Here is a 14,773-nt window from a genome sequence, read left to right on the forward strand (position 1 = left end):
CTCTGCTATGAAAAATGAGTAAGATTCTCAGTCTTGAAAACAAATGGCTTAGGAAGGATTGATAGTGGTCTGCAGATCATGATGGACGTGAGTGTGATCTTTCCTTTCCCGTACGAGACCAAATAAAACTAGTAGAAAGCACATATGTAAAATAATGAAAGGCAGGTGGTTCTTAGAGGAGCAGCAGCTGTGGGCATGGAAAATGCCTGTAGAAAGATGCTGTGAAGGATAAAAAATTGAAGAGACGATAATGTGACTTTGTCAGAAATAAATCTGTTGAAGGTTCTATAAAATATGTAGAAATCATCTCTAGCTCAGGAAGCTCCTGGACTGAACACTGTTGGAATAAAATTAGGCAAGAATATTATGTGTGCTCTTCTTCTTCATCCTTTGTGGCCTCTGCCAAAGACAGGGTACCAGGCTGGTCTGACCATGAATACCATCTTTATTTTCTTCTGCATCTTCTTCAGTGTCAGTTAATGGGTTTCAGAGGGAGTGGAATTAGTGGTGGATTTTCCTTTACGTGCTTCACTCTTATGTCACTTCAATGTATCTTGTAATTTTCATCATCTGCGAAGTTGAGGTTTTTATAGCAGTAACAGTAATAACTGTAAGTCACCTGTTCTCATAATCTAATCACAACCAACATGAGCTTGGTAGCTTTTAAATTCTTCATGACGGTTTCATTCTTAAGCAACTCTCTAGAAATGAGGTGGTATGAAGAAGTGAATATGTTAGAGACATGAATTCTGTTGCTTGGAAGTCAATGTACAGAAACAGCTTTTTATTTGACGTGATTAAGAAAAAACAAAACCAGTCATCTTGAGTTTATGTTTTCTATTAGAAAGATAACTGCAGCAAATCTGAGCTATGCCAACATATCTTAAAAGTAGGTAGAAATTCAGCTTTGCACATCATTTGCTGTGTTCGGAGCTACTTCTGCAGAAATTTTGGCAGCAGGATCAGCAGCTGTCTTGTTAAGTAGCAATGGTTTGAAGAGGAGAACTGCATTAATAAACTGCTTCTAGAAGATCTTTTCTTTAATCTGCTCTGCAGTGGCACCATGCTGACTAGTGAAACAAGCACCAACTGGAAAAAAAAAAAAAAAAAAAAGCTGTATTGCTGACCTGGAGTGACCTGTGCTGGTTGAAAAACAGGATAGAGACTGCGTTTCTGGAAATCTCTGAGATCAGCCTGCATCTACAGCCTAAGGTCTCACCGTGCTCTGAGAGCTCCTTGAAGCGTTCAGAGGCACGTGGTCCTCTGTGTCTGGCAGTTTACCACATCCTGTTGCTGCTTGGTAATTAATCGGTTTGACACGGGTAGTGCAGGTGCGTCAATTTGATTTGTGGTACCTCAAGGATTTGCTTGAGAGGTCGTTGGTGAATTCAGGGGAAATCATGAACTACCCTGGGACAAGTAATGGACGCTTTCTCATGACAAAATTAGGAGTTTATCACTGTATTTGTGCATTTCATTCAGATCTTAAAACACATCTCCTATGCATCAAAATCTGCCTGACCAGGAGTGTATCGCACGTGTTAGCAGTGTTACGTGTGGGTTGCTCATGGAGAACCGACATACACCCAAAGCTATGACTCTGAGATGTTTACCCAGACACTTTCCAGAACTGTTATAATTCTTCATGTTATTCCAGCTTTTTTTAGTGGTGATGATGCATTAGGAGTGGTAAGTAATTGAAGGTCCGGGAAAGGAAAGAAGCCTGATTATTGCAGTTGCATTTTGAAGTAAGGCAACGAGGAGCCTTAGATAGTTGGAAGTTATAACACTTGATTTTGTTCCTGTCACTGAATTTGGTTGTAAAGTGAGGCAAGGAGTAGCAGTTGAAAGACAGTCTGTTCTACATTCCCGTCTTATGATTTTCACAAAATCAGATAGAAGGAGTTCCAGAGAGGAAGATAAAGACGGAAGATGTCTTCAGCTGCCAATTCTTCCTTCCCTCAAGCTAATTTTATGTTCTGCTCCAAGAAACAGCATATGTGAGGTGTGTTGTCTATACTTCTGTATCAGAGATACTCTTTGCACATCCTATGTAAGAGAAAATTAGAATTTTGGAGTCAGAAAACTCAAGAGTTTTGGGTGTCAGCTACACTTCAAATGAGTATTTTGTTTTATGATTTTTCAGCTTCATAGATAGGAACCTTACCTTCTATTTTTGTGGGAGGACTGGGAAGGAGCAGGCAGCTAAGAATCAGCACACAAATCATCATTGCCAATGTTAATGCAATAGTTTTCTGGTCAGATCTGTGATCCTGGCTCTGTATTTGTTGGACATACAGATGTTCACATCATTAATGTATTCTTTAATGCTGGTTTGCCCTGTCACGTTAAAAGGCTTATTTTTGCTGGATGGTAAGTCTCTTGTCAGACACTGGGATTGGAAGAGGGATTGTTAACCTTTTAACTTCAGTGTTGTGGAATAAAGGAAAGTAATGCTGTTGGGGAAGGAAGAGAAAGAAGGTGTCATCTAGTGATGAGAGCAAAGCCTGCAGGGCACTACCTTCTTGACCTTGTAGTTATTCCTGTGAGAACATTGGAAATGTTGGTGTTGTCATCTCCCGGGTTTCCAGGTTCTTCATCACCCCTGTTTGAGGAGTTACTTAAGTAAAAGAGCACATATGTCCATGGGGGTTCATTTTATAAATTTGTATTGTTAATTTTATTAATCTGTATTTTATTGAAATTTGTTGTGGGGAAGTGAGAGAGGGTTTGTGCCTTCTTTAATACTTCATGCATGCTGTAGAAAGCAATTCATTGCTTTCACAGACCAAATATTTAAAATAATTTCATGGGTATTTATGGGGGAAATATACTTTTATAGAACATTGTGGAAAACATTAAAATAATTGTATTTCAGTAAAGCCAATGCTTTACTGACGGTGAACATTCAAACTCCGAGTAGAAACTTTTCAGCTGTTAAGCTTGCTCTTAGTTGCTGTTGAAGCAGTGATAATCATAAACTATAATTTTAACTTTATGGTGTCAGCGCAGACCCTAAACTTTTAGTGTATACGGTGAAATATTTCCACAGATATTAACAGGCCTGAGTCAGACTACTGAGAGCCTGCAGTACAAGCAGATGGTTGTGGTAGCCCCCAGAAGGGGCTGTCCCACCTCGTTCAACCTCTGCCCCTGCCCTTGGCCAGGGGCTGCCACGCAGGCTGTGGTACAGCTCACTGGCATTATTATAATTAGGATAATTGTAGCAATTATCCTAAATATAACTAAAAAAAAAAAAAAAAAAAAAGTTGATTCAGTGCATATGAAAATTAAATAGCTTTGACTGTGATGTTATCACCATAACATAGGCTACGTTTTCCTATCAGAATTTTGCACAGGAAGTCCTTATATATCCAGTGTATTTTTTTTTTGTCCTTTTTCTTTCTTGGTTGAACTCTGGTCATGTGGAATCACAGAATCATAGAGTCATTAGGGTTGGAAAAGACCTTCAAGATCATCTGGTCCAGCCATCCCCCTACTACCAATGTCACCACTAAACCCTGTCCCTGAGCACCACATCCAACCTCTCCTTGAACACCCCCAGGGACGGTGACTCCACCACCTCCCTGGGCAACCCATCCCAACGCCTGACTGCTCTCTGTGAGCAGAAATGTCTCCTCATTTCCCACCTGAACCTCCCCTGGCACAACTTGAGGCCATTCCCTCTCGTCCTGTCACTAGTTACCTGTGAGAAGAGGCCAACCCCCAGCTCCCCACACCTTCCTTTCAGGCAGCTGTAGAGAGCAATGAGGTCTCCCCTGAGCCTCCTCAGCTCAAGACTAAACAACCCCAGTTCCCTCAGCTGCTCCTCACAGGCCTTGTGCTCCAGGCCCTTCACCAGCATTGTAGCCCTTCTCTGGACATCCTTCTTGCAGTGAGGGGCCCAAAGCTGAACACAGTACTCGAGGTGTGGCCTCACCAGAGCTGAGTACAGGGGGACGATCACCTCCCTGGTCCTGCTGGTCACACTGTTTCTTATGCAAGCCAGGATGCCGTTGGCCTTCTTGGCCACCTGGGCACGCTGTTTAAGCACACGATAAGCGATACCATGTCTCTGTCTCTTTTTCCTGAAAATGTTACTGTAGTACTACTGATATTTTACATTTAGGACTGTGCGCTGAAATGGGTCAGCGGTGCCTCATAAATTCGCATTCCAACAGACCTCAGACATCACCCTGCTGATGGCTCTTTCTGTTCACCCTAATTTGCAGATCAAGATAAAGCTTCAGATTTTCTCTTAATAATTGAGATAGAAATCCTGCCTGTCTCATTATGTGTGGCTTCCAGCAGCTCTAAAAGTTGATAGAAAATGCTCCCTTCTTTAGAATTAGGGCCTGCAGGTTACAGTGGAGTAAAAGAGCAGATTTGCATTTGTTGAAAGTCAATTTTTGACAGGAAGCGTGAAGTAGGGGCTGTGGCACGAAGTTTTTTCACAAGCTAGCACAGGTACTCGTGTTTCATTCACTGCTGTTTTCCTGTTTGTTGTGCTCTGAAAGGCCAAGCATGACAAAAATGTTGGAGGGCGACTCTTCTTGCAGTGAGCAGTGTTCAGCTGCCTTGGGTTTATGTGGCAGCAGAATCAGGTACATTTACTGGGAGAGAGTCACCGGTTTCAGAAATTAGGTATTTTATTTACATGAACTTTAAAAAGTGACCCAAAATCTCCACCCACAAAGTGAATAATTGTAATTAGTGTAAAACTTCTGGACTGGAAATGGTAGCTGCAATTCAGAATCATCAGCAAAATCTTATGTAAACGTTTTTTTGTTTTGCCTGTTAACCCAGCATGTAATTTCAGCTGTTCCAAGTTGACAGCTGCATCTTAAACAAGGAGAAGTAAGAGACTTTCTTTTTTTTGAGCTCCATGTTCTGTACAATAAGCAGTCTACAGTAATTCTGTGTAGAACATTAAAGAATTAACAGCTTAATATAATAAAAATTTCATGTTATTTTTTTTGTTTGGATAGCACAGTTGATTGGCATCTTTTAGCGGAAACACTGTGCTAGGTGAAACACAGCTTCTTTCCAATGGCAGAAATGGGATCATGAACGTTTTGCAGACAGAGGAATATTTTACAGAGAAGTGTAGTATAATAAGGGAGAAGGCGATTTGCAAAAATTTGTGCAAGACTTTTTCATAAGTTAAATTTGGTTACTGCTGTTGCTTGCTTCCATTCCTTTGTGTTTCAAATACTGTCAGATTTATTTATTTATGCTTAGTAGCGGTGGGGTTTTGTGACTTTCATGTGTCTGAATTCTAATCTCAATTTAATATTTTAAAGGCGATGATTCATGTGAGTATCTTCTGTCGAGTGGAAGATTTCTTGGAGAAAAAGTATGGCAGCCCCACAGTTGTATGATGCACAAGTATAAAAATAGGTAAGGAAACTTTTTTGGTTCATCTGCCTGGAAAGAAGAGTAATTGTTGTTCAGCTGCAGTTGAAATTGTTTCAAATGTTTTTTTGATATATGGCTAATTATCTAGGCTTTCACAAATAGACAACATTTATCAGAAGAAATTCTTGTTGTATATTATCTGTGTATCTATAGTGTCTACCACATTTGTGCTTCTATATTAAAATACAAATAAATGTTGTTGGTAGTAGTACTGACACTTGTCATGAAGAGCCGTCAGGCAGTGCAAGAGATGGCATAACTTTGTATGTCCCTTTCAGATTACTGGAAGGGAAAATACTGTCCTGATTTGTAGAATCCCAAGTAGCTAAATGTGTACTAAAAGTAATCTTCCTTGAGGAATTGTATCATTTGTTTTTTCTATTAAAAAATCTGTATGCAAATTACTGTAAACTTTTAATTATTTCATCATATTTAAAAGATTTACCATTCCTTGGAGATAGATATAATATATTCAATTCCCTATATTGTTCTATAGATTTCTCTGAAGAACAAAAGTTTTTTTTTCTACTATAAATTTCCTGTAACACGAGTCTTGTTGTTTTGTTTTACAGTGAAGCAAAAAATTGCCTTGTAGACAAACATATCGTGTTTTTAGGAGATTCTAGAATTCGACAGCTGTTCTATTCATTTATAAAAATCATAAATCCCCAAGTCAAAGAAGAAGGAAATAAGGTGAGGTGGTTTATTTTGAAGTTTTTGTTTCTTTCTTCTATTCCTAATTTACCTCTTAATTCTTCTCAGAACTTAAAAATAATAATAATAATAACAAAAATCACACAAGAAATGACACTGTTTGCTGGCTTAGCCATCAAGAAGAAGAAACACAAAATGGCATTCTGGAGAAGAGCAAGATTAGACTAAGCTAATTGTTTGAGTACTAATGAGATAATTGGAAGTCTGAGAAATGAACTGTCAAGCTTGAGAGAGAGCTTGTGGCAGTCTAGGAATAAATAAATGAAGTTGACTTCTCCCATTGCAATTTAGGCTTTGTATCTGGCTTCTTGATGAGAAAATGATTGTTTCATTGCGTGTGTTGAAACAGTAGTAATTCATGGTTTACAATTTGTCATTTCTTATGTCAGTTAGATCGCTGAGGTAATCTGCTCATAAAATTCCTTGGGGCAATGACAGATTTCCAGGTCTAACGTGAGGCTAAAACTAAAAATAGCTTCTGGTCTCACCTTTGTTTTGATAGCTGCTGCAGAGATTCTTGTGAGATGGGGAATGTAAACTACAGCCTGCTATAGCGGCAGCAGTAGGAAAGGATTTAGCTGTACCACTTGCTGAACAGAATTCTGATTTAAATTGTTAAATCATGCTTCTTAGGTCTCTCTTTTCTTGGGTATATGTGTTGGAAAAGACACACTCCACTTTTAACTGTAGATCAGATATGTCAATTAGTACTTCTGTGGTTTAGAAGTGCAAGCTGGCACCTTGGCCAGTGGGCAGTATGCAGTCACTTTGACTTTTCAAAAGAAGACATTTGACTGATGGAAAAACTTTTTTCTTTTTTTTTCCTAGTCTGATTGTTAGGTCAAAGTTGCAGCCTAAAAATGAGGGTGAATTCAGCATCCGTGAGATGTTAGAGTGCTATAATTAATTTTAAGCTGAGAGGTGTTGTTTGTCAAGCATTCATAAAATCAAGATCTGTTTGTGGAAGAGAAATATACTTGTCATTTTTGGCCAGGATTGAAACTGGTATTTTACTTAGTATTTTAAAGAGAGGATTGTGTATACTTTTAGGGGTATCTGACTACTTCCTTTCTAATCTCTTCCAATCTCACACAAAAACTTAATGATATAGCCAGCTTTATTTCTGCTCAAGATAACTTTCTTTATTCTTTAATTAAAACTGATTCATTTCTTTTATACGAAGAAGATAGACAGATGAACAAGAAGGCTAGCAAAAGGAAGTGTAAGAAAGGAAAGACTTTGGATGTAATCCTACCAGGAAAAAATGACCCTTTGTGATTTTAGTTTGTTTATCTAGGAAATAACGTAAACATTTTGCATGAGTATACTGACAAGTTTATACAAGAAAAATCCTTTTTACTGACAGTAACACTTGGGGTGAGAGTAAATTAACATAAGAATGTAATATTTTCTTCTCAAAGGTTGTTTTACTTTGTTTGTATTGTGGTGTTTTTTTCTTTTCTTTTGACAGCATGGAAACATCCCTTTTGAAGATAAATCTGCTTCAATTAAAGTGGTAAGCTTTTATCTGGCATTAAATTGCAAGCCATAATAATGCATGTATAATTTCATACAAATTGCAGTAAGAGATGGATTTTTCAAGTTTCCACAAGTGTTGAAAAGTAAAAGAAGTTTTACAGTGTCAACATTCTTTATAGATCTTGAATAAAATGTCGGAGTGTATCTCAACACATTATATTTTGTATAAGATTGAAAGACTTTGGCTTTGAGTACTTGTATTGAGTGATATCTTTGGGCATAAGCTTTGGAAGTGCGTGTAATTTTTCTATTTGTCAGATCTTGTAAGTTGGCCTTTCCAAGAGTATTTTTTGCCAGGAAGCTTACTCATTCACAGCTGTAGGAATATCTATTGGACTAACTTACTTGGAGTGGTGGTTGCAATAATTGCTGTCAAGCTCTCTCTGCTATCCCAACAAATATCCTTTTCACTGTTTCTGCATAGAGAAACAACCACAATCTTGTTTACAATGTGGATATTAAAAATAAATAAATAAAAACAAGTACTTGAGGGTAGGTTTTATGAAGGGCATTGTTGTTTTCTGCCCCAGCAATTGAAATGGTGTCCTCAATAGCTTTCTTGCTTCCTGTGACAGCTGTCGGTAGTGCTGGCACTCTGCTAGTCATGTATTTGTTTATCACCTGGGGGCAACTTATTTCTCTGTTCATGAACACCAAAGAAGCAGTGTGTTTGCTGAGCTGTCTGCCAGTGAGTTTTCAGTACCTGTTTGTGTACATGGGTATGATTAAGGTACGGAATAACATCCTAGGATGTGAGCCTGTGGCAGTTTAAGCCTACTCTGTCCCATTTTGTTGCTGCTTACAGCATGAACACAGGAACATATAGTAACTGGCCCTGGTAGTGCTGTGGAGCAGGCTGTTTTAGGAGTTGTTTCAGCCAGCTTACCTTGTAGAGTTTGGTTTTGGTCAGGTCTGATGTGGCTCATCGTGTGATTAGCTGAGTGCTGGAAATCTGGGGGCAGAACACAAAGCAGAATAAAGGGCTAATGGCAATGGTGTTCATATTGGCTTGGGATGAGGCAGAGCTACATCTTTAAAATGCCTGAAGCCTTGGCAGGTGTCTAACCCTTAAGGTTTCAGGTGGCAGGTTTGGGCTTCTGGGTAGTTAAGAAGCACAACACTCTGCTTCCTTGCTTGGGCTCCATATTGCTGTTGACATTATTGGCATGGTAGGTGAATTTTTACGTTCTGAATGGCTGTGACCAAGTGACCTAAATGTGGAAAATACTTGACTAATGAAGGAGAAAACCACTGAGCAACAAGTGGCAAGTTTAATTTTGCCCTTTCCAGTCATAACACTAACCATTCTGTCCTTCAAATACTGCCTGTATCTCCCAGTTTCCTACCGATTAGTACATTTACATTACACAAGAGAACTACAAAATCTTTAGGTCTGTGCAGGTGGAAGACGTTTCCTTTCTGCTGGTAGTGTTTCTGCATCATAATTTCTGCATATGCATTCTTTGAGATTTCACTTTAATGTGTATTTGTAGTCCTTTGGATGCGTATGCATCTGAGAAGTAACTAGATAGTAGGTAGCTTCAGATTTACCTGGCAGACATAATAGCACTAGCCAAAATTTAGATTGTTTTTCTAGATGAAGGTTGGGCACTATTCTTGACATCTCAAATAAAAAATGAAAAATCAGTTGCTAGAAAACTATGGGAAATTGAGCAAAAAGCAAGCTGTATTAAATAGGTTGTAGATGTGACCTTGTTTTTAGCTCTGATTGCATTGGAAACCTGTGAGGCCATTCCATTTGCCAGAGGCTGAAAGTTACCTTCTTGATGAAATCTTGCCTCCTGAACTACACAATAATTTATTTTTATTTTTATTTTTATTTTCCATGGAGACTAATGCAGTCTGGCAGGAAAAAAAAAAAAAAAAAAGCAAAACTGCATTGTCAGACTTTTCATGCTTACTATCAAGGAAATCTCACTTTGGGTTATGTGGTTTTCCTTCACAGTTCAACTGGTGGCTATTAGTTAATTTATTTTTTTTTATTTTTGTCATTAGTCTAATTCTTGTCTTGATGCTTACAGATTACATCTGCGTTTGTTTTACAGGATTTCTTGTGGTATCCAGAAGTTAATGGCTCTATGAGGCAGCGCATCAAATCTTGGACTGAGGTTGGTCTTAAACTGTTTATTTTAGGTAAATATTGCAGCTGACCTCTTTTTTAATAAACATGGTTATAATTACTAAGAGGTCAACAACGGCAGCATATGACATAATCAGTCAGTTATGTACCAGAGATCTGAAATTTGACATGAAAAAAAAGTGAAAGGGGCATGTTTGCTGCTGTATGTATTTCTTGGCATCTCGTGGTCTCCCATGGCTGGCTTTGCTTGAGCCAATAATAACACCAAAACAAGGAGGAAAAAAAAATTTCCTAGGGGCAGGTTGATTCATCCCAGTAGGAGCTGAAACAGTTCTACTCTGATTTGGCAGCTGTCTTGGTCTGTGCTTGCTGTGGCTATGTCTTTCTGTTACCAGACATTTTGATATTTGCATTAGTTTGAGTGTTAAAAGCTGAAAAACAAAGGCAATTTGGAAAACGAAAAATGTTTTGATTTTTTTTCAATACTACCTGCAAATTATGTAGTATTTATTTTGTGTCTCGCAGTTGTTTTATAGATGGTTGTATAATTCAGCATAAGGTTATGTAGTTCTGATAAACAATAAAATGTTAAAAGAATGGCAACTCATTTTTTTTGTTTTCCTTCCTTTTTTGGACTCTGAATAGCTTGCTTTTATTTAATAATGGCCAATAGTGATTCTTTTGTTACCTTATTTGTAATTCTCTCAAGACACCTTCTATCAAAACAGCTGAAGTTATCATTAATTTTTCTTCTTTTGTGATTACTACAAAAAATGAGCTGTTCAAGCCTTGGTGTTGCCAAGGCAAAACTTGTATTGAGGAGGTCAGCGCCGTCTGTTTCCTTGTACTCCTCTATTTGTGTACATCTTATGTTCCTTGCATTAGGCATAACTTTCAGACCTTTGGGGCAACAACTGTCTTATTCTTATTCTGTTTTTGTCACTGGTTTTGTGGTCACTTTAATCAGTGCAACAGATCAAACAGATGTTTGAGAATGCCGAGAGATGCAAAAAGATAAAGTGTACTTCAATAGTGTGACCTTTGGTTTACTTGACCTTAGGAGGAGGTGTTTAGATAGCAGTATAAATTAAAATTAAAAGCTAAATAGATAGTGATTTTAAGTGTTTATTGATAATTGGCACTCTATTACAGGAAAATGTTGGTATTTCACATGTTGATGTCTTTGTAATGTCCCTGTAAGCATTAAATGATGGACAAGTCAAGTCATAGTTATTTAAGATATGAGTCTTCATTAACCAGATCAGTAAGTCAAATGATAGATGAGATTTGTGAATATTTTAAAACTAATTTATTTTTTCTTTGTGACTTAGGGTTCTGTGGCAAAACCTCATATAATTGTAGCAGGAGCTGCCACGGTAAGTTATACATATATTGGGTATTTGAGTAAAGAAGGAAGTTTTAGTAAGATAATTTTTATGCTCTCAAGCTGATTACAAGATCAAGTTTTTATTCTAACTAATAATAAAAATATGCTATCAATTAATTTCCTGCTAGTAGTTCTGAAGTATCAAGTACATTTTATTATAGCTATGTGATATACAGTACTTGCTTACTGCCAGCAGTACTGGTTGATAAGCTTTGATTAGCTTGAATCATAGGTAAAAACTGAAGTAGCTTTGTTCCAAGCAGATTATTCATAAAGAAAATTCAAGTGCTTGCGTACTAACTGGGATGCTGCTAGTAGATGAAACTTTGGCATGACCTTGAATTTGACATTATTTTGAAACTTCTCTGTATCTTTAACTGACTCTGAACTCCTTTTTCATAGCTTTTGATTTGGTCATGATACTTTAGTTTGGACATGTCTATCTTAAGATGTCAAAGCTTAACAGTTTATAAATAGAAGTATTATAAGCTGTTGGCTTATTTTAAGAAAAGGAGGTTGTTCTGAGAATGTCTCTCTGGTGCTCTGCTTTTTAAAACTTAACTTTATGTTGAATAGAATATTTCCTAAGATATATGTAAAAATAGGTATTTTAGCTGTGTAGATTTGTCTACTGGGAGACATACAGGTTCTGAATCTTTTTTTGTTTAATTTTCCAGTGGTCTATCAAGATTCACAATGGCAGCAATGAAGCCCTCACACAATATAAAATCAATATCACTGCAATTGCACCTCTTTTGGAAAAATTAGCAAAAAGTAGTGATGTTTACTGGGTCTTACAAGGTAAAGTGATGAACAGCTGGTTTATAACAATTCATACTGCTGCTGTCTGTTGAACCATTCTTTTGTAGAAGCATATGCAGAGCTTAGTCCATACTGCTGACTTCCAGATTAAATATGTTGTTTGGATTCTAATGCAGCTTTTCTTGCAGCCATAACAAGCTTGCACCTAAGTAGTTGTTAGTAGTAATGGAGATCTTAATTCTCTCTCAGGAAAGTCGTTTGCTTTCTGAACTCTTAATTCTGTTAGCTCTTTCTCAGACTCAAGATGCCAGGAGTATTCTCACTGTAGTGTGCTCTATACATGTCTCAAGGGAGTCAAAAACACAAATGCATAAAACATCTGTATTCCTGCATTCATATTCCATTAAATTTTCAGATTACATAAATAATAGGAAAGGTTCAACATCCTATGCATGTCTAGAATGAATAGACACAAACTCTAAAGACTATAGAGAACTCAGCTTTCTAGAGTATGCGCTTCTATACACTAAGCACTGATGAATTAAGATTTGGAGCCAGAAATCATGGTTCAGAATGAACCTGTGAGATTTATGATGACACTAAGCTTACATTCTTTTACTTTTCTTTATTAGAACTCAGCTATGTCTCTGAAACTGAACGAGCTGATAGTAGAATGTGCTCCTGGTTTATTAGCCATGGAATGTAACATTCTCATCGCCTCAGTGAGAAATGTAAACATGTTTTGAGCCCTGATAGTAATATACCCAGCTGTACCCTTAAAGTCACATACAAGTTCCTATGAAAGATGGTTCTAGAGGTTAACATGAATCAACAGATTCATCTTCTCACATTGCTTTCAAAACCATATTTATCTATAACAAAAGCAATTAGCTGTCAGACATGTCCTAACGTTTTGTAGGGAAAGATCCAGTCCATTTAAGTGATCTCTGAGCTCTTTGTGCTCATAATGGAATGAATAAGAGCAAAAGCTGTGCATGGAACATTGTATGCATAGGCTTTGTACACACAGGGTTGTCTAGACTTTGACTGTCCAAAGCAGTCAAGAGGTGGCTTGAGTAAATCACCTTCTAGCTCTTAGAGTGTGTTTTACCAGAGTTATGAACATCACCAGCTTTTCATAGCAACCTAGCAGTCCTCACTTTGATCCCTGTCTAGCTTAGTGTTAAGCTCTATATAGTCTTTGAAGCCTGCAGGCAACTAAGGACTGTTCCAGACTACTGAAAAGCTGAGATTCTACCATCAGTTAAACTGGAATCAACAGGAACAAGTGGAGTATGCTTATAGGCTGTGGCTTAGAGAAATGAGAAACTGGTTTCTATTGCAGTAACTAGAATTTTGAGTGTTTTTTTTTCCCCCCTACATGTTTGTTCTGCTGCCCATCTTTCCTCTTGGCTTTGGAATTCCCCAGGTAAAGGTTCCATTACTGAGAAAAGGCATCGGCAGCTGTACACTCCAGCATTATATGCTCTTTATGGAGCACAAAAGCTTGGGGAAAATAAAACAGGCATTCATGTCTGGCCAAAGCTTTTTGGTCTATTAGTACACTTGCATAACTAGGGAATGGTGAAAAGAGTATCTCGTTGTAAGCAACTCTGGTTGCAGTCGCGCATTCCTCACTATATACCTCTTACTGTACCATTAAACAATTGCAGCTACCAAAATGAAAGGAGCCTGTGCAGCTTGAATTAAATAAATGTATTTGCAAAGTGGAAGATTAATGTGCCCATTCTTTGTCCTTTCAAACTCAGATCCTGTTTATGAAGATATGCTGAGTGAGAGTCGGAAAATGATCACTAATGAGAAAATAGATGCTTATAATGAAGCAGCTGTTCGTATTCTGAACAGCAGCTCCCGAAATTCCAAAGCTAAAGTTAAAGTGTTCAGTGTATCAAAACTGATAGCACAAGAAACTATTATGAAGTCTTCAGATGGCCTGCATCTCCCTGAATCAAGCAGGGATACAGTAAGTATTTTTAGTGCTGGTCAACATTATAAAATATTAACTGTAAAAGAAGATTTCAGATGTATGTTCTGAAGCAGCAGACAATATGAATGTAGTGAGGACTCTCGTTCTTCAGGAAATTTTGCTCAGAAAAGTCCAGTAGGTGAGAGGTCAGTCAGTTATACTGATGTTTAAAAACCATAATATCTAACATGATGGTACATAGTGGGTTTACAGCTATTTTTAAATAGCTGTATCTTTTGGACCCTGAGTGCAAACTTCATGTCTTCATCTGCGTAAATGATTTAGGGCGATAATGATTTATAAAAGAAGTGCTAAGGAGTAAGTCGTCTTTTTTCTCCTATGTGCCCACATAGTTTAATTTAGAAAAGAGTATAAACAGGATGAGAAACACATAGTGTACGCCTTCCCCATTTCATGAAGTGCCACTGGCTTTAATCCTTATGTTATCACTACATACCTATGCAGTGAGCCTCTCAGAACTTTATCAGTTTGTCCTTTCTGAGACTGAGCTCTTCTGCTGTGTCAGTTTTAGTTCTGCTCCTTTGCAGGTTTCAATTATTTTCAAGTATTGAATGGAGTAAATATCATCTCGCCACACATTTCAGTCAATTTGTCATGTTTTAGACATATTCATTACTGTGTGCCTTGGGGACCCTAAACTTGTGAGATATTTTTCATTTATGGTCCATTTAGCACTTTATAGCTGCTTTTAGCCATAAAGAGAGCCATTCTGTTGTAAGAATGAGAATCAGAGAATATCCCAAGTTGGAAGGGACCCACAAGGATCGTCGAGTCCAACTCCTGGATTAATTAGGATTAAATCTTTCTGCTTACCTCAAAAAGCTCAAGGATTTACTCTTTGGAA

General features: G+C 37.7%; 1 protein-coding gene across 3 annotated transcripts in view; it reads left to right on the forward strand.

Annotated features, from left to right (window-relative positions):
* The window catches only part of CASD1 (CAS1 domain containing 1), a 32,458-nt gene that overhangs the window by 4,306 nt on the left and 13,379 nt on the right, over positions 1 to 14,773 (forward strand). For all 3 annotated transcript variants that reach the window (XM_084508810.1, XM_084508809.1, XM_084508808.1), the window contains exons 2-8: positions 5,304 to 5,400; positions 5,991 to 6,111; positions 7,604 to 7,648; positions 9,738 to 9,800; positions 11,104 to 11,148; positions 11,837 to 11,960; positions 13,691 to 13,905. In XM_084508810.1, coding sequence (XP_084364936.1) covers positions 5,304 to 5,400; positions 5,991 to 6,111; positions 7,604 to 7,648; positions 9,738 to 9,800; positions 11,104 to 11,148; positions 11,837 to 11,960; positions 13,691 to 13,905 — 710 coding nt within the window. The remainder of the gene's footprint in view (positions 1 to 5,303; positions 5,401 to 5,990; positions 6,112 to 7,603; positions 7,649 to 9,737; positions 9,801 to 11,103; positions 11,149 to 11,836; positions 11,961 to 13,690; positions 13,906 to 14,773) is intronic.

Source organism: Aythya ferina, assembly GCF_964211825.1.
Source record: "Aythya ferina genome assembly, chromosome: 2".
NCBI lineage: Eukaryota > Metazoa > Chordata > Aves > Anseriformes > Anatidae > Aythya > Aythya ferina.